Here is a 23,932-nt window from a genome sequence, read left to right on the forward strand (position 1 = left end):
GGTTAATCAGGGGTAGATTTAGGTAATGCTAGGTGGAGGTGAAGAGCTTCAGCACTGGACAGCGCCAGGTGTCCACTGCATGGTGTGCACCCGGAGCTGTCCGGTGCTGAAGCTACTGCTGGCTGTTGATGAAGCATGTGGCTTTCTGCTTTTATCTTCCTTTTTTTTGTCGTTCTTTGCCTTTCCAGTGTAGCAGTGTTGGTTCACACACCGAGGAGAGCGGTTTTCTGTATAGAAGTTACAAGGTTTAGGATTAGAATAAGGTTTTGTAGGAACTAGTTGCACTGCATCCAACCTCTATGGTTGACATCTTGGTTCCCCATGATATGATGATGGGGATTGATTTTATGAGACTGTCCCCTGACTGCACACACTGGATATAAGACTGTCTGTCCACTGCACACACTGGATATAATATTACATATAAGACTGTCTGTCCACTGCACACACTGGATATAATATTACATATAAGACTGTCTGTCCACTGCACACACTGGATATAATATTACATATAAGACTGTCTGTCCACTGCAGACACTGGATATAATATTACATATAAGACTGTCTGTCCACTGCACACACTGGATATAATATTACATATAAGACTGTCTGTCCACTGCACACACTGGATATAATATTACATATAAGACTGTCTGTCCACTGCACACACTGGATATAATATTACATATAAGACTGTCTGTCCACTGCACACACTGGATATAATATTACATATAAGACTGTCTGTCCACTGCACACACTGGATATAATATTACATATAAGACTGTCTGTCCACTGCACACACTGGATATAATATTACATATAAGACTGTCTGTCCACTGCACACACTGCTGTAGTATTAGATATGAATATACATTTTAGAGACTCACTGGAGCAGGTCTTTAGAGACTGGAGTTCTTTACTGAAAAGACAGACTGTCCACATTCAGACTGCAGTGATACAGTGTGTCTGTATGGACTGAACCATTCAGAATGCAGTGATACAGTGTGTCTGTATGGACTGAACCATTCAGACTGCAGTGATACAGTGTGTCTGTATGGACTGAACCATTCAGACTGCAGTGATACAGTGTGTCTGTATGGACTGAACCATTCAGACTGCAGTGATACAGTGTGTCTGTATGGACTGAACCATTCAGACTGCAGTGATACAGTGTGTCTGTATGGACTGAACCATTCAGACTGCAGTGATACAGTGTGTCTGTATGGACTGAACCATTCTGAATGCAGTGATACAGTGTGTCTGTATGGACTGAACCATTCAGAATGCAGTGATACAGTGTGTCTGTATGGACTGAACCATTCAGAATGCAGTGATACAGTGTGTCTGTATGGACTGAACCATTCAGACTGCAGTGATACAGTGTGTCTGTATGGACTGAACCATTCTGAATGCAGTGATACAGTGTGTCTGTATGGACTGAACCATTCAGAATGCAGTGATACAGTGTGTCTGTATGGACTGAACCATTCTGAATGCAGTGATACAGTGTGTCTGTATGGACTGAACCATTCAGAATGCAGTGATACAGTGTGTCTGTATGGACTGAACCATTCAGACTGCAGTGATACAGTGTGTCTGTATGGACTGAACCATTCAGACTGCAGTGATACAGTGTGTCTGTATGGACTGAACCATTCTGAATGCAGTGATACAGTGTGTCTGTATGGACTGAACCATTCAGACTGCAGTGATACAGTGTGTCTGTATGGACTGAACCATTCAGAATGCAGTGATACAGTGTGTCTGTATGGACTGAACCATTCAGAATGCAGTGATACAGTGTGTCTGTATGGACTGAACCATTCTGAATGCAGTGATACAGTGTGTCTGTATGGACTGAACCATTCAGACTGCAGTGATACAGTGTGTCTGTATGGACTGAACCATTCAGACTGCAGTGATACAGTGTGTCTGTATGGACTGAACCATTCAGAATGCAGTGATACAGTGTGTCTGTATGGACTGAACCATTCAGAATGCAGTGATACAGTGTGTCTGTATGGACTGAACCATTCAGAATGCAGTGATACAGTGTGTCTGTATGGACTGAACCATTCAGAATGCAGTGATACAGTGTGTCTGTATGGACTGAACCATTCAGACTGCAGTGATACAGTGTGTCTGTATGGACTGAACCATTCAGAATGCAGTGATACAGTGTGTCTGTATGGACTGAACCATTCAGAATGCAGTGATACAGTGTGTCTGTATGGACTGAACCATTCAGAATGCAGTGATACAGTGTGTCTGTATGGACTGAACCATTCAGAATGCAGTGATACAGTGTGTCTGTATGGACTGAACCATTCAGAATGCAGTGATACAGTGTGTCTGTATGGACTGAACCATTCAGACTGCAGTGATACAGTGTGTCTGTATGGACTGAACCATTCTGAATGCAGTGATACAGTGTGTCTGTATGGACTGAACCATTCAGAATGCAGTGATACAGTGTGTCTGTATGGACTGAACCATTCTGAATGCAGTGATACAGTGTGTCTGTATGGACTGAACCATTCAGAATGCAGTGATACAGTGTGTCTGTATGGACTGAACCATTCAGACTGCAGTGATACAGTGTGTCTGTATGGACTGAACCATTCAGACTGCAGTGATACAGTGTGTCTGTATGGACTGAACCATTCTGAATGCAGTGATACAGTGTGTCTGTATGGACTGAACCATTCAGACTGCAGTGATACAGTGTGTCTGTATGGACTGAACCATTCAGAATGCAGTGATACAGTGTGTCTGTATGGACTGAACCATTCAGAATGCAGTGATACAGTGTGTCTGTATGGACTGAACCATTCTGAATGCAGTGATACAGTGTGTCTGTATGGACTGAACCATTCAGACTGCAGTGATACAGTGTGTCTGTATGGACTGAACCATTCAGACTGCAGTGATACAGTGTGTCTGTATGGACTGAACCATTCAGAATGCAGTGATACAGTGTGTCTGTATGGACTGAACCATTCAGAATGCAGTGATACAGTGTGTCTGTATGGACTGAACCATTCAGAATGCAGTGATACAGTGTGTCTGTATGGACTGAACCATTCAGACTGCAGTGATACAGTGTGTCTGTATGGACTGAACCATTCAGAATGCAGTGATACAGTGTGTCTGTATGGACTGAACCATTCAGAATGCAGTGATACAGTGTGTCTGTATGGACTGAACCATTCAGAATGCAGTGATACAGTGTGTCTGTATGGACTGAACCATTCTGAATGCAGTGATACAGTGTGTCTGTATGGACTGAACCATTCAGAATGCAGTGATACAGTGTGTCTGTATGGACTGAACCATTCAGAATGCAGTGATACAGTGTGTCTGTATGGACTGAACCATTCAGACTGCAGTGATACAGTGTGTCTGTATGGACTGAACCATTCAGACTGCAGTGATACAATGTGTCTGTATGGACTGAACCATTCAGACTGCAGTGATACAGTGTGTCTGTATGGACTGAACCATTCAGAATGCAGTGATACAGTGTGTCTGTATGGACTGAACCATTCAGAATGCAGTGATACAGTGTGTCTGTATGGACTGAACCATTCAGAATGCAGTGATACAGTGTGTCTGTATGGACTGAACCATTCAGAATGCAGTGATACAGTGTGTCTGTATGGACTGAACCATTCAGAATGCAGTGACACAGTGTGTCTGTATGGACTGAACCATTCAGACTTTAGTGATACAGTGTGTCTGTATGGACTGAACCATTCAGAATGCAGTGATACAGTGTGTCCACTGCATGGTGGACAGACTGAAGCATTCAGCAGGGTTTGAGCTGGCAGGGGCTTCAGTGTCTTGGACTGAATACTATTGTCTGTGTGTGTGTGTGTGTGTGTGTGTGTGTGTGTGTGTGTGTGTGTGTGTGTGTGTGTGTGTGTGTGTGTGTGTGTGTGTGTGTGTGTGTGTGTGTGTGTGTGTGTGTGTGTGTGTGTGTGTGTGTGTGTGTGTGTGTGCGCGTGCGTGCGTGCGTGTGTGTGGGGGGGGAAGGGGTAAGGCCGGTATTGTGTACTACTGTCCACAGTGACTCTGTTGTGCCAGACTCCCTCTGCCCTGGATCTCATCCCCTCCTCCAATCAGATGCTTTACTGACATGTATTTACTGACATGTGTTCTAGACACATGTTAACATGTATTTACTGACATGTGTTCTAGACACATGTTAACATGTATTTACTGACATGTGTTCTAGACACATGTTAACATGTATTTACTGACATGTGTTCTAGACACATGTTAACATGTATTTACTGACATGTGTTCTAGACACATGTTAACATGTATTTACTGACATGTGTTCTAGACACATGTTAACATGTATTTACTGACATGTGTTCTAGACACATGTTAACATGTATTTACTGACATGTGTTCTAGACACATGTTAACATGTATTTACTGACATGTGTTCTAGACACATGTTAACATGTATTTACTGACATGTGTTCTAGACACATGTTAACATGTATTTACTGACATGTGTTCTAGACACATGTTAACATGTATTTACCGACATGTGTTCTAGACACATGTTAACATGTATTTACTGACATGTGTTCTAGACACATGTTAACATGTATTTACTGACATGTGTTCTAGACACATGTTAACATGTATTTACTGACATGTGTTCTAGACACATGTTAACATGTATTTACTGACATGTGTTCTAGACACATGTTAACATGTATTTACTGACATGTGTTCTAGACACATGTTAACATGTATTTACTGACATGTGTTCTAGACACATGTTAACATGTATTTACTGACATGTGTTCTAGACACATGTTAACATGTATTTACTGACATGTGTTCTAGACACATGTTAACATGTATTTACTGACATGTGTTCTAGACATGTTAACATGTATTTACTGACATGTGTTCTAGACACATGTTAACATGTATTTACTGACATGTGTTCTAGACACATGTTAACATGTATTTACTGACATGTGTTCTAGACACATGTTAACATGTATTTACTGACATGTGTTCTAGACACATGTTAACATGTATTTACTGACATGTGTTCTAGACACATGTTAACATGTATTTACTGACATGTGTTCTAGACACATGTTAACATGTATTTACTGACATGTGTTCTAGACACATGTTAACATGTATTTACTGACATGTGTTCTAGACACATGTTAACATGTATTTACTGACATGTGTTCTAGACACATGTTAACATGTATTTACTGACATGTGTTCTAGACACATGTTAACATGTATTTACTGACATGTGTTCTAGACACATGTTAACATGTATTTACTTCCGTATTTATTACAGGCCGCCGAGGTAAAACACTCCCTCCAGGCTGGTGCTAATATGTTAGCACACAGTGTAGTGAGGTTAGTGCTAATATGTTAGTTAATATGTTATGTGAAAAAAAGAAGCTGCTTTTCAACGGATTAATTTTGTCTAGTCACAAGCTCTTAATAATAATAGCTTACTTTTCATTGGTTAAATGTTTATAAACCCCAGAGACACACTAAACCATTGGTTCTCAAAGTGGGGTCCGGGGACCCCAGGGGTACTTGAGGGGATACCAGGGGGTCCCCAGCTAAATGGTTTATAGGAACCAAATGGACCCTTATGGGTCTGTTAATCATTAACATTGATTTTACAATATGAATTGGGGTCCCAGAGATAGAAATGCCATTAAATGGGGGTCTGTAGCCCTAATGCATGTCAAACTGGGGGTCCTTAAATTACAATGGTTGAGAATCACTGCTAGAGCCGTACAAATCTTCTCTTATGGGGGTCCCTGGCTTATCTTTTCAAATGGGGGTCCGCGGGCTAATAAGTGTCAATTTGGGGGTCCTTGACATGAAAAAGTTTGAGAACCACTGAACCACACACTATACAACCCGGCTGTAAATACAAGGTCTCTATATTCACATGTATGGTATACTTGCTCTCCAAGAGATGTGTGTGTGTGTGTGTGTGTGTGTGAGTGTGAGTGTGAGTGTGAGTGTGAGTGTGAGTGTGAGTGTGTGTGTGTGTGTGTGTGTGTGTGTGTGTGTGTGTGTGTGTGTGTGTGTGTGTGTGTGTGAGTGTGAGTGTGAGTGTGTGTGTGTGTGTGTGTGTGTGTGTGTGTGTGCGTGCGTGGGGCAAAGGCCTCCCCGCCTCAGGGGAATCCATGGTGAAGTGACCCTGTATGAATGTTGTATGAGGATGACTGGGGGGGGGGGGGGGGGGGGAGGGGGGGGGGGGTCATTGTGTCAGTGTACAGAGAGAAGAGAGTGTTGTTAGAGCTCTCGCCTTTGGACCACAAGGTCATGGGTTCGATCCCGGGTACCGTCAAATCAACGTATGAGTAGCACAGCCTGGGTGCGGAAAGTTGTGTTGTAAGTACTGGGAGCTGATGGTAGGTTTTCAAAACAACATGGTTACAGCAGTTCGAGGAGTATACAAGAAAGTCCTGAAATTAATTTCCATTTAACAGTCAATAAGTTCAAATTACATTACAAAACACATGACAGTAACCTATACCTATATATCTTTCCCTAGACTAATGACCCTCTACAGGGGAACCTTTTCTAATAGACATGCTTTTGTCTGCTGTTTAAAAGACCTCAGACTGGTTGTCAGTTTGACACTTGTTTGGAGGTGGTTCCACTGTGTGGCTCCCATGTAGCTAAATTATTCCTCGCCCACTTTACTTTTAAAAGCAGGATGGCTCACATCTGCTACACTGGCTCTGTTGAAAAAAACGGTGTACTTTGTTTCTCTGAGTAAAACATGTTTTTAAGAACATGGGGACCTCGCCATATATGATCTTATGAACCATGATCAATCTGGCCACGGTAACCCTGGATTCTACTGGGAGACAGTTTGAGCTCTCTGAACTGGTTCTGGGTCCCAACCCTACAATGACCCTGATCAGTCTACTCTGAGCTGACTGTAGCTTATTGGTTTTGAGGGATTTCATTAAAGCCCTCGAACCAAGAAGTACATGCACACAATCAAACTACCTGTCCGTGTCAAAAACGTTGTCAGTCTGGAGACCTGGCTCAGAACCTTACTGAACATATTTCGGCCGTCTAAGTCACCCTCCAAGATCGGTGGAGAGGAATCAGGCGCTCGGGTGGCACAGTGGTAAAGTAGTTACCCGCCACCGCGGCGTCTAGGGTTTGAATCCACCGTGGTGGGTCCAGCTTTGTGGAGTGTCTATACAAACACAATTGGTTGTTCAGGGCGAGGAGGAAGAGGAGGATGAGGAGGAAGAGGAGGAAGAGGAGGATGAGGAGGAAGAGGAGGAAGAGGAGGAAGAGGAGGGTGAAATTAATATATCTCTGCTGTCGGGCAGAAACCAACTAATAGGTCTAGAGGTTAGTGTTAGTATTAGGCCTGTAAATGTTAGTTGATTTGCTATTTAATTGCAAAAAAACAACAATGCTGGCAGCTGGTTCAATGATACACACACGCACGCGTATGCTCCAACCACTCAACACTCCATTACACCGTATTCTAGGGCTTCATCTAAGCTCTACATCCCTGCCATAACATGCCGTGCCGTGCCGTGCCATGTGAGAGTGCGGTCTAGCCAACACCAACTCAGGACTCCTAAATCGTTGCCCCTCCACACTCTCCTGTCCTCGTGAAAAATACTCAGTTACAAGTAAAAGTCCGGAATTAAAAATTGACTTGAGTAAAAGTACAAAAACGCATTGGTATGAAAATGTACTTAAAGTAGTTACTTTACAGCACTGCTCCTGTCTAAAATCAGGGTCTATGGTGTCAGTTTGTCCTGGGCAGTGATGCTATGCTCATTTGAGAAGTGGTTGCTCTCTATATTAATGATGTGACGCGCACGTCGCCTAACACCTACAGTACAGGTCACACAATGGACGATTGATATGCATATAGGCTAATTCCTATGTTAATGTACCTGGCGTGAGTCGGGAGCCTTTGTAAACTTTGATGAAGTGTGAATTTAAAGTAGTTTTAAATCTATGCGTGTGCCTGCGCGTCCCCCTGGCCAAATAAGTGGTTGCTCGGCGTGCAACCCCGTCCACTGAGCATTGCACCCCTGGTCCTGGGTTAACTCCATAGTGTCAGTTTGTCCTGGGTTAACTCCATAGTGTCAGTTTGTCCTGGGTTAACTCCATAGTGTCAGTTTGTCCTGGGTTAACTCCATAGTGTCAGTTTGTCCTGGGTTAACTCACATAGTGTCAGTTTGTCCTGGGTTAACTCCATAGTGTCAGTTTGTCCTGGGTTAACTCCATAGTGTCAGTTTGTCCTGGGTTAACTCCATAGTGTCAGTTTGTCCTGGGTTAACTCCATAGTGTCAGTTTGTCCTGGGTTAACTCCATAGTGTCAGTTTGTCCTGGGTTAACTCCATAGTGTCAGTTTGCTTGCCTCTAGTTCTGGGTCCTGACTCAGTGCTCTGCCAGCCTCATCCTTCTCTCTCTGACCTTGTCTGTGACCTGTGACACGTCCCCATAGAGGACCATGTTTCTGATGTGGTCCATGTGACACCAAGGGCCATATTTTCACCGGTGCCTTTCACCCATTATCCCTAAACTTCTTTGACATTTTTAAAAACATTTTCAAACAGTTCAACTAGCCGATCTACAGTGATACGTTGTGAGCTTGTAGATTGGTTATTTGAACTATTTGAAAATGGCAAAGACGTTTGGGGATAATGGGTAAGGCACCGGCGAAAATATGGCCCCTAGTGTTATTCCCTAATTGGCACAATTAGGGAATGTAGGGCATCTATGGCATTTTGTCATATTTCATCAGCAATTTGCATATTAAGATCCTCGTAATCAAATCAATGGGTTAGCAAATAATCATATTTGAACTGGGGACCCCCCAACAATAATCATATTTGAACTGGGGACCCCCCAACAATAATCATATTTGAACTGGGGACCCCCCAAAATAATCATATTTGAACTGGGGACCCCCTACCCTGACAAGTGGAATTGTAGGAGTTGAGGCGTAACACTTAGTTTGTGAAAATAGCCTGTGAGCTTAGAGATCGGCTATTTTCAAATGTTTTTTTGCATTTGTCTTTTGTAATATTTGGCCATTGTTTGACCATTTCTTTTAGTTTGTTGATGATTTTTTATGCAGTCCTTAATTTGTCTCTTTATAAATGTGCAGATACTCTGTATACACTTATACTGTACACATTCTGTACGTTGGTTTGTTTACTGTTGAGTGAGAAAACTATGTTGCACATTAAGATAATCACCCCCCCCCCCCCCCCCCCCAACATCAGGCCACTAGCCTCAGCAGAGAGAGAGAGAGAGAGAGAGAAAGAGAGAGCCAGAGAGTTTCTATAGGGACTCGTCCACACTGCTGTCAGTGAAGTACTATTCTCAACAAACTCCCAGCCGCACATTCACTCTGGAATGCGTTGGTGCCTCTTCACGCTGCAATGCCCTGGCAGAGGAAACCACACACACACACACACACACACACACACACACACACACACACACACACACACACACACACACACACACACACACACACACACACACACACACACACACACACACACACACACACACACACACACACACGCAGTAAATTATCACACCCACACATTGTCCAAGTGGGTCTGAAGACGTGCCTGGAGCCCATAAGCAGGAGAATCAGTGCTTTGTGACCTGCGGCCGCATGCTGCTGTTGAGCTTTGTATACTAATGGTCAGTCTGACGCTTTTACAATGGAAAGAACAGGGTTAGAGAGCATGAGCTGATAATATGTGAAAGAGGGTTACTGACCAATGAGCTGATAGCATGTGAAAGAGGGTTATTGACCAATGAGCTGATAGCATGTCAGTGGGTATTGTGCATGGTCGGGGTCTGCCAGTCAAAGCGTTGCATCTATTTTTTCATTCACATTCTCAACACAGTTAGTTGTTTTCAGAGGAGGTGCCGTTAGTGCCATGCGTCTGAACAACACACTGTCACTGAGTGTGTTTCATTTGCTGTCTCCGCCAGGCCGAAAGGCATGGCCAGAGAGTATGTTTTGCACCCTGTCCGTCCGTCCTTCCGTCCGTGGGTCATTCTGTCTGCGAACAGCTAATCTCCGGCACTGTTGGCTTGATGGCAACGAAACTGTGCGCACACACTCCCTGGATGCCAGAGCAGAACGTCTGACCCAACACGATGGGATGGCAGGGTGAATAGCATGATGCCAACATGATAGGATGGATGGCAGGGTGAATAGCATGATGCCAACATGATAGGATGGGTGGCAGGGTGAATAGCATGATGCCAACATGATAGGATGGGTGGCAGGGTGAATAGCATGATGCCAACATGATAGGATGGGTGGCAGGGTGAATAGCATGATGCCAACATGATAGGATGGGTGGCAGGGTGAATAGCATGATGCCAACATGATAGGATGGGTGGCAGGGTGAATAGCATGATGCCAACATGATAGGATGGGTGGCAGGGTGAATAGCATGATGCCAACATGATAGGATGGATGGCAGGGTGAATAGCATGATGCCAACATGATAGGATGGGTGGCAGGGTGAATAGCATGATGCCAACATGATAGGATGGGTGGTAGATAGAGAGCCCTATCTTGGGCGCCGCCTATAACCTTATACCAACAATAATCATATTTGAACTGGGGACCCCCCACCCTGACAAGCACTTGGAATTGTAGTAGTTGTGGCATGCCACAATTACTAAATATGATTTAGTAAATAAATATGATTATTTTGGGGGGTCCCCAGTTCAAATACGGTTGAATGCTTGTTTCTGATTGGTCAATCACTGAATTCATCGTTGGTTTATTTCTGGATAATGACCGATGAGCTCTATCACAGACCTCTGTCTAATCAAAGACTCAGAGCACCTGCTCACATCAACCTGTCTAATCAAAGACTCAGAGCACCTGCTCACATCAACCTGTCTAATCAGAGACCCAGAGCACCTGCTCATATCAACCTGTCTAATCAAAGACTCAGAACACCTGCTCATATCAACCTGTCTAATCAGAGACTCAGAACACCTGCTCATATCAACCTGTCTAATCAGAGACTCAGAACACCTGCTCATATCAACCTGTCTAATCAGAGACTCAGAGCACCTGCTCATATCAACCTGTCTAATCAGAGACTCAGAGCACCTGCTCATATCAACCTGTCTAATCAGAGACTCAGAGCACCTGCTCATATCAACCTATATATATACATAAACCCCTTCAGGATGATAAGATCCTCCGCTTCACGTCGGGATCTTATCATCCTGTCTGGGTTTATTTCTCAACAATGACCGGCTCACCGTCAATTATTCCTTGCTTATAAATGTGTTAGCATTTGTACTGCCATCTAGTGTGTGTGTGTGTGTGTGTGTGTGTGTGTGTGTGTGTGTGTGTGTGTGTGTGTGTGTGTGTGTGTGTGTGTGTGTGTGTGTGTGTGAATTCAAAGAGAGAACAGAGAGAGATGCATTTGCGATGATGCAGCAACTCACTTCTCCTGGAGGCGTTTTTATGCTCTACTGAGCGCATGCAGATCCATGCTCTACTGAGCGTGTGCAGACCCATGCTGTACTGAGCGCGTGCAGATCCCCCCCCCCAGGTTGGAGGAGGGCCAGAATAAAGCTCTATATATTCATGCTTCGTTTCACGTCGAAAACAGCCGAGCTACAAGCCCAGGGGCCACGGCGAGTCTGAGTAGACGTTAAAATGACCACCTCAAACATGTATGAAAGTGAAATATCCCTTTAAGAAAAGGCCATGTACTTCCCCCAGGGGGCTGTCCTTGGCCCCCTCTTTTTTCCCTCTACACCAAATGTATTCAACAGAAACAGCATCATATCTGGTTGTGGCGCAGTGGCGTGCACAGACATTTTGAGGGGCAGGTGCTCAAGTTTATTATACTTTTTTTTGTTTACTTGGTCTGCTCTTTTTTCCCTCTACACCTATACCTCTTTGCCAAAAATAGCAGATCTACAAGCCCACAACGCCTCGCAGCGCGAGGCGTTGTGGGCTTGTAGATCTGCTATTTTTGGCTAAAGTTCTCCTCAGAAAAGGGATGCTAGGTTTCGAGTGGTTATGGTAAAAAGAAAAATTATATCACATAAAGATTTGGCGGACCCCCTGTAGTAACTCTGAGGACCCCCTAGGGGTCCCGGACCCCCTGTTGAAGACCCTGCTGTAAACTGAAAAAAGGGCACTTTTGGTCAAGAGGGCAAAGGGCAGGAGCTCTAGCACCACCTAGAGTCTATCTGTGCACGTCACTGTTGTGGCGTGTTGTGAGCTTGTAGATTGGATATTTTCCCTTAATGTCGGCCGACTATGACACGCCCAGCATGGGGGTATAGGGTGCGGTTGATGTCGATTTGGGGTATAATGATAAAATGGTTTCCAGTGGTGTAAAGTAACTAAGTACATTTACTCAAGAACAATTTTGAGGTGCTTTTACTTTATTGGAGTATTTACAATTTTCAATACTTTTACTTCTACTCCACTACCTATCTCAGAGGCAAATATTGTCTTTTTACTCCACCAGAATTATTTGAAAACTTTAGTTACTAGTTATTTGTAGATTTGAATTATTATTACAAAACGTTCATTTGAAAATAGCAGATCTACAAGCTCACAATGTTGTGAGCTTGTAGATCTGCTATTTTCTAAAGATTTGAATACATTTTATTGTCTCCGCCAGGCCGAAAGGCATGGCGAGAGAGTATGTTTTACCCCCTGTCCGTCCGTCCGTCCGTCCGTCCGTCCGTCCGTCCGTCCGTCATTCGATCTGTCTGTGGACAGCTAATCTCCGGCACCGTTGGCTTGCTCGCAGCGAAACTGTGCACACACACTCGCTGCATACCAGAGCAGAACCTCTGCCCCAAATTTTTCACAGGGGCCTGTTATAGCGCCACCAGGAGGCCGATTGGTGCAAAACACATTTCTTGACAGTTCTCCTACAGATTTTGTCCAAACAGCACGCAAATCGGTACACAGTATCTCTATAGTCATTAAACAAAACGGGTGTTTCAGATTTTTCATATTCCATCCTGATTGGCTAAAAATGGCTTCCAAAGTTTACAGGACTGCTCCGTTGTGAACAAAATGCCTCAAATCATGAACACAGCATGCAATTTCCGTGAAATTTTGCACGCACATTCCCACTTCGTCAAGGAAGAAATGCTACTTGAGAATTTTAAAATCAGCCTCATGGTGGCGCTATAACAGGCCAATTTGTGTTTTTGCCTATAACTGTACCGATCTGTGTAAAACTTTGTATGCACACTCTCTAGAGGCCAAGGAAAAACCTTTGCCCTGCATTTTTCACATCTGCCTTTTATAGCGCCACCAGGAGGCCGACTTATGTAAAACACATTTTTTTATTGTAAGCCTTCAGATTTTATCCAAATTTCACGCAAATCGGTACACATAATCTCTATAGTCATGTGATCAAGAAGGATCTGTTAGATGTTTCATAGTCCATCCTGATTGACTAAAATGTACATCTAAAGTTTGCAGGAGTGGCCCGTTTTGAACAAAATGCCGCAAATCATGAACGCAGGGTCCGATTGCAGTGAAACTTTGCTCGCACATTCGCACTACGTTGAGGAACAAATGCCACCATTTTAACATTGCCCTATTATAGCGCCACCTTGAGGCCAATTTTTGCAACAGTTTTCTTTTTTATATTACTCCTACAAATTGTGTCCAAACATCATGCAAATCGGTACCCATTATCTCTATAGTCAAGTGGTCAAGATGGTTCCGTTCGATTTTTCATATTACATCCTGATTGCTGAATTCTGAACATTGCTGCCCCACAATAACCTACCTGACCTGGCGAAGACCTGTGCTCCGAGGAGCACTTTTTCTAGTTTGTATATGATACCTTGTGAAACGGGACATTCTGCATAATGAGTACGTTTACTTTTGGTACCTTAAGTATATTTTGATGCCAATACTATTGTAAATTTTGATTACCGGACATTTACTTGTAACAGAGTAGTATTGATACTTTTATTTAAGTAATTAAATTGAGTACTTTTTCTACCTCTGATGGGTCCCAACACAGTAGGACTTATTATGCTTATGTGGTGTGACTTTAATACTTACAGTATTATTCATAATGTGGTGTGACTTTAATACTTACAGTATTATTCATAATGTGGTGTGACTTTAATACTTACAGTATTATTCATAATGTGGTGTGACTTTAATACTTACAGTATTATTCATAATGTGGTGTGACTTTAATACTTACAGTATTATTCAGAATGTGGTGTGACTTTAATACTTACAGTATTATTCAGAATGTGGTGTGACTTTAATACTTACAGTATTATTCATAATGTGGTGTGACTTTAATACTTACAGTATTATTCAGAATGTGGTGTGACTTTAATACTTACAGTATTATTCAGAATGTGGTGTGACTTTAATACTTACAGTATTATTCAGAATGTGTGACTTTGCAGTAAGATTTGATACGTTCAGTTTGTCACAGAGGTGATGCAGTTCTACTGCAGTGGTGCTCAAAAAGGAAGTTTGCTATGAATTAACCCATTAAGACCTGAAGCCGATTCTACAAAATGTCTTCTAAATCCCAACAGTAGCCTATACTGAAAAAAACCTATGTTTCCATATCAGTGGTGCTCAAACTGTTTCAAGTCAAGGGCCCCCAAAATTAAATGTATTTGGCCGCCGACGGACAGCAGGTCTAATTTAGCAAAACACATTTTTGGAACAAAATGCCTCAAATCATGAATGCAGTGTCCGATTGTCGTGCAAGGCCTAAGAAGAAATGGCACCCTTTTCACATTAACCTATTATAGCGCCACCAGGAGGCCACAATAATCTACCTGACCTGGCGGAGACTTGTGCTCCGAGGAGCACTTTTTCTAGTTGTTGTATTGTTTTATTGGATCTTGTTTAGTCGATACACTTATTTGTTTTAGCTCTTGCTCATTTGATTTTGCTATTTTGTCTCATCTGTTTAAGACAGTAGGTAGCTGATATATTGCACTTTTACCTTAGAGCTAGGTATACTCTTAGTTGCTTGTTTTTACAGAAAATGCACTTAAGACTTCTGGTGATTAGTAGTTTCATTCCCTACCTATGTTGAATGCACTTATTGTAAGTCGCTTTGGATAAAAGCGTCTGCTAAATGACTGTAATGTAATGTCATGTTGCAATGAAGCGCATTGGACATGCTGGTCATTCGTAGGTACTGCAGCGTAAACGGACGGGGCCACTGCACAATGTACGAGCGAAAACGGTTTCGGCCAATGGGCTCGACTCACGAGCTTGCGCACAAGCTTGCGCACGGGGTCGCGCACCTCTGTGACGTAAAACGTGTCACTTCTGTGACGCAGAACGTGTCACAGTGGCCCCAAATAGGGGCCACAAAAACTCTACGATGTGTGGTCCAGCCCTATATGGAATGTATGTGCTAATACAAACATATTTAAAATATTGCTTTGAGGCTCATATTAACCTTGTTTCTTTTTATTAGCACATGCGTTCCATGGCTGGACCACACATGGACTAATCTCTCAAGAACAGATTCAGCTCTGCGTTTGAATCTGTTGGGGGGGGGGTTCGTCATATCGCGTACGCACTGGCCTACAAGTGGGCGTGCCTTCAGATCAGGAAGCAGGCCGCGCTTTACCCAATCAAATGTAGTGGGCGGGATTTACGTGTGTACCGATCCTTCCTTCCCCACTAGAAACAAACCAAAACTAATTTAACAATAGCGTCCTCGGAGCAGACAAAACCACAGACAGATATTCACATTTTAACTTGCTCTTTCATCATAGAAACAAGTGGGCTTATAACCAAAACCATGTTCTCTGGGAGAAGTGGTGTTAGTGTTCCGTGTAGAAATCTTGTTAGTGGGAATGAAAACATAGTCGCACCACCGGAAGTGGAAGGCTGAGGGCAGAACAAAACCCTTGCGCACGGGTGTTACGTTCAGCTCGGCCCAGAGCCAAGTGAAAGAGTAAAAAACAGCAGAGGGCGCTGTTTTTCCTTTTCATTTGGCGATGGGTTCCCATATTGCCTCTAATGTAAAGATGGTCTGGTTTCTACCACCGTCTGTAAACTGGGTCAAATAAGCCACAAGCCCACTCTGCTTCATTTACTTTCCTTTTATTAGCCCTGGCGTCCCTAGGGGCTGAACCTTTGAACGTTGTGAGCTTGTAGATCTGTGTTGTAAAGGGAAATGGACCACGTGGAGAGCCCTGGGGGACCCCAGTCTACTAAGTATATTATAGAGTCTGTTGGTGTTTAGTTGAGCCATGAAGCGACTGCACATCTATTGTAATGAGGCAGTGTGTTTGTCTGTGTACGTACAGTACTAAGTACAGCACAGCACAGCACAGCACAGCACAGCACAGCACAGCACAGGACAGGACAGGACAGGACAGGACAGGACAGGACAGGACAGGACAGGACAGGACAGGACAGGACAGGACAGGACAGGACAGGACAGGACAGGACAGGACAGGACAGGACAGGACAGGACAGGACAGGACAGGACAGGACAGGACAGGACAGGACAGGACAGGACAGGACAGGACAGGACAGGACAGCACAGCACAGCACAGCACAGCACAGCACAGCACAGCACAGCACAGCACAGCACAGCACAGCACAGCACAGCACAGGACAGGACAGGACAGGACAGGACAGGACAGGACAGGACAGGACAGGACAGGACAGGACAGGACAGGACAGGACAGGACAGGACAGGACAGGACAGCACAGCACAGCACAGCACAGCACAGCACAGCACAGCACAGCACAGCACAGCACAGCACAGCACAGGACAGGACAGGACAGGACAGGACAGGACAGGACAGGACAGCACAGCACAGCACAGCACAGCACAGCACAGCACAGCACAGCACAGCACAGCACAGCACAGCACAGCACAGCACAGCACAGCACAGCACAGCACAGGACAGGACAGGACAGGACAGGACAGGACAGGACAGGACAGGACAGCACAGCACAGCACAACACAGCACAGCACAGCACAGCACAGCACAGCACAGCACAGCACAGCACAGCACAGCACAGCACAGAACAGCACACAGTGTCCATTTAATATCTCTGTTGTCGGCACAAACATAAAACTACATGTCTTTGAAACAACACAGCCTTATCAAAGTTGGTATGGAGTCTTTATACATACTTGAACGTGTCCTTATATTATCATCACTTTACCCACATACATTATATTATATTAAATACATTATATTATATTAAATACATTATATTATATTATATTATATTATATTATATTATTATCATATTGAATACATTATATTATTATTAAAGGGTGTTCAATATAACTGATTTAATAAAAAAGTAAATTAAAAGGTTGAAAAATGGAGATATGCTGTATGTCAGTTCTACGTACATAGAGATCCTTCTAAAACAAATTGAATATTGTGGAAAAGATAATTTTCTTCCATAATGTATCTCAAAAAGTCAAACTTTAATATATTCTAGATTTATTGCACATAAAGTGAAATATTTAAAACCAGATACACGTGTAAGCTGAATTAAAAGTACCAGAAGGACTTTGGAGTGCTGGCTATTGCTTTATTACTGTGAATCTTTGTGAGCCGTGCACCCGCAAACTGCACCATATACAGACAGAGTGCTTGTTTTTGTTCTCTACAGAGATTATGTTCATGCCTCTGTGCGCGTCTGTCTGTCTGTCTGTCTGTCTGTCTGCAGCTAATCTCTCAAACTGCTGGACAGACACTGCCAGTAGGCCAAGGAAGACAATCCACCAAACATTTTTCAAATCGCCCCCATGGTGGCGCTATACCAGCCCACTTCATGTTTCGGCCTGTAGCTCTTGATCCGCAGGTCGTACAATCAACTAGTTTCCCTTGGATTCCTTGGATCATAATGCAACTTCTCAGAGCAACCCCAAAAGCACTTTGAACAGTGGTTCTCAAAGTGCGGTCTAGGGACCCCCAGGGGTCCTTGGGGAGTTATGCTTAAACTTACCCAACTTTTTAGGCATAAGGGGTAAGGTAGGAGTATAAGAGACAACCACTGCATTATGGGACATGTCCTTAGAAACTGTGATAGACACAAGTACTACATGTTGTTATCAGAGACTGCTATTCAATGTGTTGACTCCGGTTTCTGTCTTTACTTCTACAGGAAGAAACTACCTTAAAACCTCTGGATGGAGAAAACTAGACGAGTCCCTTTAAGATGACACGTACAAACCTGCCTGACTTACTGGTATCAACTGTGCATCGAGACATCAAAGTGAGCTCCGCTTCAACTCCCTTCAAAGACTCTCAGCCCTGCGGACCATGTGACTCGCCCCCGGAGGAGCGACAGAGGAACGTGGACGAGAGACGCTGCTCTACCTTTCACTGCGACTCACTGGAGAACCACCGACGCATGGAGTCCCCCTACAGGAGGGCCGACAGGCACGCGGCCAATCCAGACGTGGCCTGGAACGCCTTGGGCCGCCAGCAGAGATACCGCTTCTCAGCGCCGGACATTTTCAGCCACAGACCGACCCCTCAGCCGCCGGGAGCGGACATGGCCGCCGACGTGATTGTTCCCGAGCAGAAGAGAAGGACCAGGTCCAAAAGCGCCCCTCGGGTCCAGACTAACCTCCTAACCATGTCGTTCGAGGGGTCCTCGTCGGCGGGCAGGCGGAGCAGGGACTCCCAAAGGGCTCCCAGAGACCCTCACTGGAGACCGGAAGTGTCCCCGCGGAGGCAGTCCTCCTACGCGGCGACCAGGGCTCTTCTGCACGACGTGCATCCCAGTAAGCTGCAGCCCCACGACCCCAGCAGGTACTCCCCCTGCTACGACCCTACGGCGGAGGCGGGGCTAGAGAAGCCGGCCACCAGCCCTCACGTCCGCTGTCGAGTGGACATCAAACCCGACGAGGCGGCGCTGCAGCAGTCCGGAGGGAAGCACCAGAGGCACCACAGCGGAGGGAGTCGGAGCCTGACGGTGCCTCGCCATTTCTCCTACTCCAGAACGCCGACTCCCACCGACTCGCTCGGACACGAGTACAGACAGGCGGGCCAGTATTCCCGCAGCATGCCAAACACTTATCTGCAGCCAGTGGAGATTAGTATGCAAAGAATGCCGTCGCCGGGCGACTATGACGCCAGAGAACACAGAGCCCATCCCAGTCCAGGTGCGCCGGGCAAGTACTTTTATACGGAGGAATCGGCGAGATACGTTACTACCGCTCCTCCAAGACCGAGCTCTTACTTTCCGGAAGACTGCTTTATGTCGGGGCAAAACCTCACTCCCAAAGTCCAGTACGTGCAGGATCCAAGGACTCGCATGGTCCACGCTGTGGCAACCGGACCCTATTTCACTGAGATGGAGCCCTACCCATACTCAGGTCAAACTGCTTATGCCAAACCCAGCGCCGCAAGTGAATCAGGGCCATACATCATCCAGACGCCCCCCGCGAGAACATTTTACGGGGATGATCCGAGGATGTATCAAATACAGACTGCCCCCCCGAGACTGTACTACCCCAATGATGTGTACGGTCTACCGCCGGAGCATCACTTCCCAGCCAGGGCGTATTACACAGAGGGCCGGAGACACGCTCGAGTTGTACAGCCTCAAAGCGATGACTGGTACGGCTCAGAGGTATCTGGATATTCCACCAATCCGGCCTCTTATGTATCCCAGGTAACTCCAACCAGAGTCAGGCAAGAGCCCATGCTGACGCACTGGAATGCAATCCCGTGTATGGAACCTCAAAGGATAAGCACGGAATCCAAATCGTACTCACGGTCGTGGGACAATATTCTTTCCTCACATACAGAGAGGGAACAGCCACACTCTGTCCACCGCGGTCAGAGCTACGATAATCTCCTTGACCCGAGAAAGTCTGCGGCAGATCCTGCAGACGACAAGCCACAGCCGGTGGTGGTCAATCTCTCCAGTTCACCGAGACGTTATGCAGCCTTATCCATGTCCGACAACTCACTGATCGACAAAAGTCCCACAGAAACGACCAAGAGTGCCACGAGCAGACACTGGTTTGTCACCCCAGAGATAACCATCACTGACAACGACCTTCGACCAAGCGGCCTGGGCAGAACCTCTGAGGGACGGTCTGCCAGCTGGGACATACTGGACTCCAGACACGCCGTGGCTCCGGAAGCCTCTCAGCGCGGCAGCATGTCTTGCTTTGCGACCTCGGCCAAAGAAAAGATGCAGGACAACGCGTCTCTCCAGCAGAGCCTGGAGCAACTGGACGAACTCCTGGCGGATCTGGTGACCGACTACAAGCCGCCCAGCAGGAGGGCCAGCGAGGACATCCTGGATCAACTGAAGAAGCTCATAGACGAGGAGGAGGCGGCCTCTCTGTCCAGGAAGGCCGAGCCGCTTCCTCTGGACAAGCAGCCCACCTCCATCAGGATGAACCCCGAGGCTTTCAGAGACATGGACGGAGCCAGCGACGCCATGAAGAGCGCGGACGAGTGCTCTCCGGATCAGAGTCCCGACGAGGACGACACCATGATGTGCTCCAACAACAAATGCAGGAGGACGGAGACCCTGTTCAACGCCTGCCTGTACTTCAAATCCTGCCACAGCTGCTACACCTACTACTGCTCCCGCAACTGTCGCCGGGAAGACTGGGACGTCCACAAGGAGAGCTGCCTGTACGGACGCATCGGCAGCATCTGCCGCCACATCATCAAGCACTGCCGGGAGACCGTGGTGGTCCACAAGGCCTTCTCCCGCATCGCCAAGGTGGGGTTCCTCTCCCGCGGGAGAGGGGTGCTCTTCCTCGGCTTCCCGAACCCGGGTTCGTCCAGCAGCTTCCTGCAGTACGGCCTGGACAGCCTGGTCATGTCCCCCACCTACCTGTCTCTCCGAGAGCTGGAGAGCTTCAAGGACAACCTGGGCGAATACTGCAAGGAGCTGCAGGACGCCGGCAAGGAGTACGACCCCAACGAATGTTTCCTCCTGAATGTATCCATCGCCGTCGGGGAGCAGCTGCCCGACGGGCCGTCACCGCGCAACCAGACCCCGACCGTCAGGAAGTACGCCAAGGTGGCGCTGGCCTCCTTCAGCCCCGAGAGGAAAGTCCACAGGAAGGAGGAGAGCGACATGGAGACGCTGATCCTCACGCCTCCCCCCGGCACCGCCGACATCGACAAGGAGGGCGAGGAGGGCCGGAAGGCCCGGGAGATATGCTTCATCAACATCCAGCGGGAGCTGAGGATACGCGGCGTGTTCCTGCGCCACGAGTACCCGCTGGTCTACCAGCAGCTGTGCGAGTTCGTGGAGAGCAACCGGCGGTTCACGCCGACCACCATTTACCCCACGGACAAGAGGACAGGGAAACAGTTCATGTGCATGATCATGGCCGCCTCGGAGCCCAGGACCTTGGACTGGGTAGGCACCCCCCACCTCCTCGACGATATCATTTAAGTGCATCTTTTGTTGTATAATGTATACATATACATATTTATATGTATAGAGATACATATATATATATATATATATATATATATATATATATATATATATATATATATATATATATATATATATATATATATATATATATATAGCATATGTCTGCGTGGTGTTATTCATATTTAGAATGTTGCCTGTCTGATGAAAGATGATGAATACAGTGTCTTTTTATTTATTTTCATCATTGTAAAATACCTAACAACTTTTTTCCCTCCTTTTAGAACACTCTGCATTAGAGGGGTTTAAGGTCTAATTTTTCTACTTTTCTTTTAACCGTATAAATTTGTAACGAATACATCCTTTGAAACTTGATTTTTTTTAAATGAGATCGATGTTATTAAGCCCATTACTATGAGTGTATTCCACGATGACTATTTTTCATAATGTGATTTCAACGGCATGTTGTCCTGAAAAGACTATTATTTTCTTTGTCTAACATGATTACTTTCTATGCAAAAAGATAACAGCTGTTTCTGTTGAGGACATAATTATGATTATGTTCCATCATATCTCTCAACAGTTTGCTGAAATTAATCTGAATTTTTAAAACCAGAGCAGGGGTCTTCAACAGGGGGTCCGGGACCCCCAGAGGCTCCTCAGAGTTACTACAGGGGGGGGCCACCACATCTTTGTGTGATAGGAACTTTTTTTCCTATTTTTTTTTTACTTTAACCACTTCAACTTTAGAATCCCTATTCTGAGGGGGGACATTAGCCGAAAATAGCAGATCTACAAGCTCACAACGCCTGGTGTAGATCTGCTATTTTCGGCAAAGTGTTGGCAAAAAGAGCAGACCAAGTACTAACGGTCACGTTTACCAAGTATTGAGGGTTTAAAAGTCTGAAATTATACGCATTAACATGAATCCAACATATTAGCAGAAAAGACAAGTCAATGAACCAATAAAACATGAATTTACACAACACTGACCATGTCAAACTATCTATGAAGTCTATGAACAAGTTTAATCTGCAACACAATGTTATACAATATGTAGTGGGGGTCCCTGCTTCATCTCTCTCATCTATACAATATGTAGTGGGGGTCCATGCTTCATCTCTCTCATCTATACAATATGTAGTGGGGGTCCCTGCTTCATCTCTCATCTATACAATATGTAGTGGGGGTCCCTGCTTCATCTCTCTTCTATACAATATGTATTGGGGGTCCCTGCTTCATCTCTCATCTATACAATATGTAGTGGGGGTCCATGCTTCATCTCTCATCTATACAATATGTAGTGGGGGTCCCTGCTTCATCTCTCTCATCTATACAATATGTAGTGGGGGTCCATGCTTCATCTCTCATCTATACAATATGTAGTGGGGGTCCCTGCTTCATCTCTCTCTCAGCTAAGCCTGGTTCTCAACCTGTGGGTCAGGACCCCACATGATTTTTCGATGACAGTGACAGTGAAGTGACAATTTAAGCCTTTTTAACTCCTAATATATATATATATATATATATATATATATATATATATATATATATATATATATATATATATATATATATATATATATATACAATTAAAACACCATTACTGCATCAAAAGTAATCAACAAACTATACGATAACAACTGGTGAAACATTAACCGGCCAAATTGTAAAATAATAAACAAAAGAGGCAAACATTTTTTTAAATAGCCGATCTGCAAGCTCACAACACCAGGCACTGTGAGCTTGTAGATCGGTTATTTTCACAATATTTACTTGTGGAGCCGAGTCAAGCTAAATGTAATGCCTCAATAATATGATTATTTTGAGGGGTCCCCAGTTCAAATATAATTATTTTGAGGGGGTCCCCAGATCAAATATAATTATTACTACTGAGCTACAGTATGGGGTCCTTGGCCTGGAAAACATTGAAGACCCCTGGTGGTCGTAAATGGTACTACATGTGTGTTGTGGAGAGCGGTCAATCCTAGTGCAGAGGTCTTCAATAGGGGGTCCGGGACCCCTAGGGGGTCCTCAGAGTTACTACAGGGGGGGGGGGGCGCCGAATTTTTGTGTGATTTTTACACTAACCACTTCAACCAAGCATCCCTTTTTCTGAGGAAAACTTTAGCCAAAAATAGCAGATCTACAAGAGGCGTTGTGCGCTTGTAGATCTGCTATTTTCGGCAAAGTGGTTTGCTATAGGGGGGGAAAAAGAGCAGACTAAGTACAGAGTGAAAGGTCAGGTTTACTAAGTATTGTTTAAGTGCATGCATGGTTAAATGTCTGGAAATACACATTAACATGAATCCAACATGACAGAGCTGTGGAACTAGTCTATGAAATCTATGAAAACAAAGAATACATATAAAACATGTAGTGGGGGGGGGGGGGGGGGGGGGTCCTTGGCCTGAACAAAACGTTGAAGAGCCCTGTCCTAGCGCTTTAGTACTGGAGCACCGCCGGGGTCGGAGATCAGGGGTC

At 45.1% G+C, this 23,932-nt stretch overlaps 1 protein-coding gene across 1 annotated transcript; it reads left to right on the plus strand.

The window, feature by feature from the left end:
* Window positions 1-18,244: 18,244 nt before the first annotated feature.
* ajm1 (apical junction component 1 homolog) lies at window positions 18,245-21,463 on the plus strand (the record flags this gene model as incomplete). Its single annotated transcript, XM_084046299.1, has 1 exon — window positions 18,245-21,463. The coding sequence occupies one exon, from the start codon at window positions 18,245-18,247 to the stop codon at window positions 21,461-21,463; it is 3,219 nt and encodes a 1,072-aa protein (XP_083902425.1).
* Window positions 21,464-23,932: the final 2,469 nt, after the last annotated feature.

This window comes from Gymnoscopelus microlampas (assembly GCF_963454915.1).
Source record: "Gymnoscopelus microlampas genome assembly, chromosome: 21".
NCBI classification, from domain to species: domain Eukaryota; kingdom Metazoa; phylum Chordata; class Actinopteri; order Myctophiformes; family Myctophidae; genus Gymnoscopelus; species Gymnoscopelus microlampas.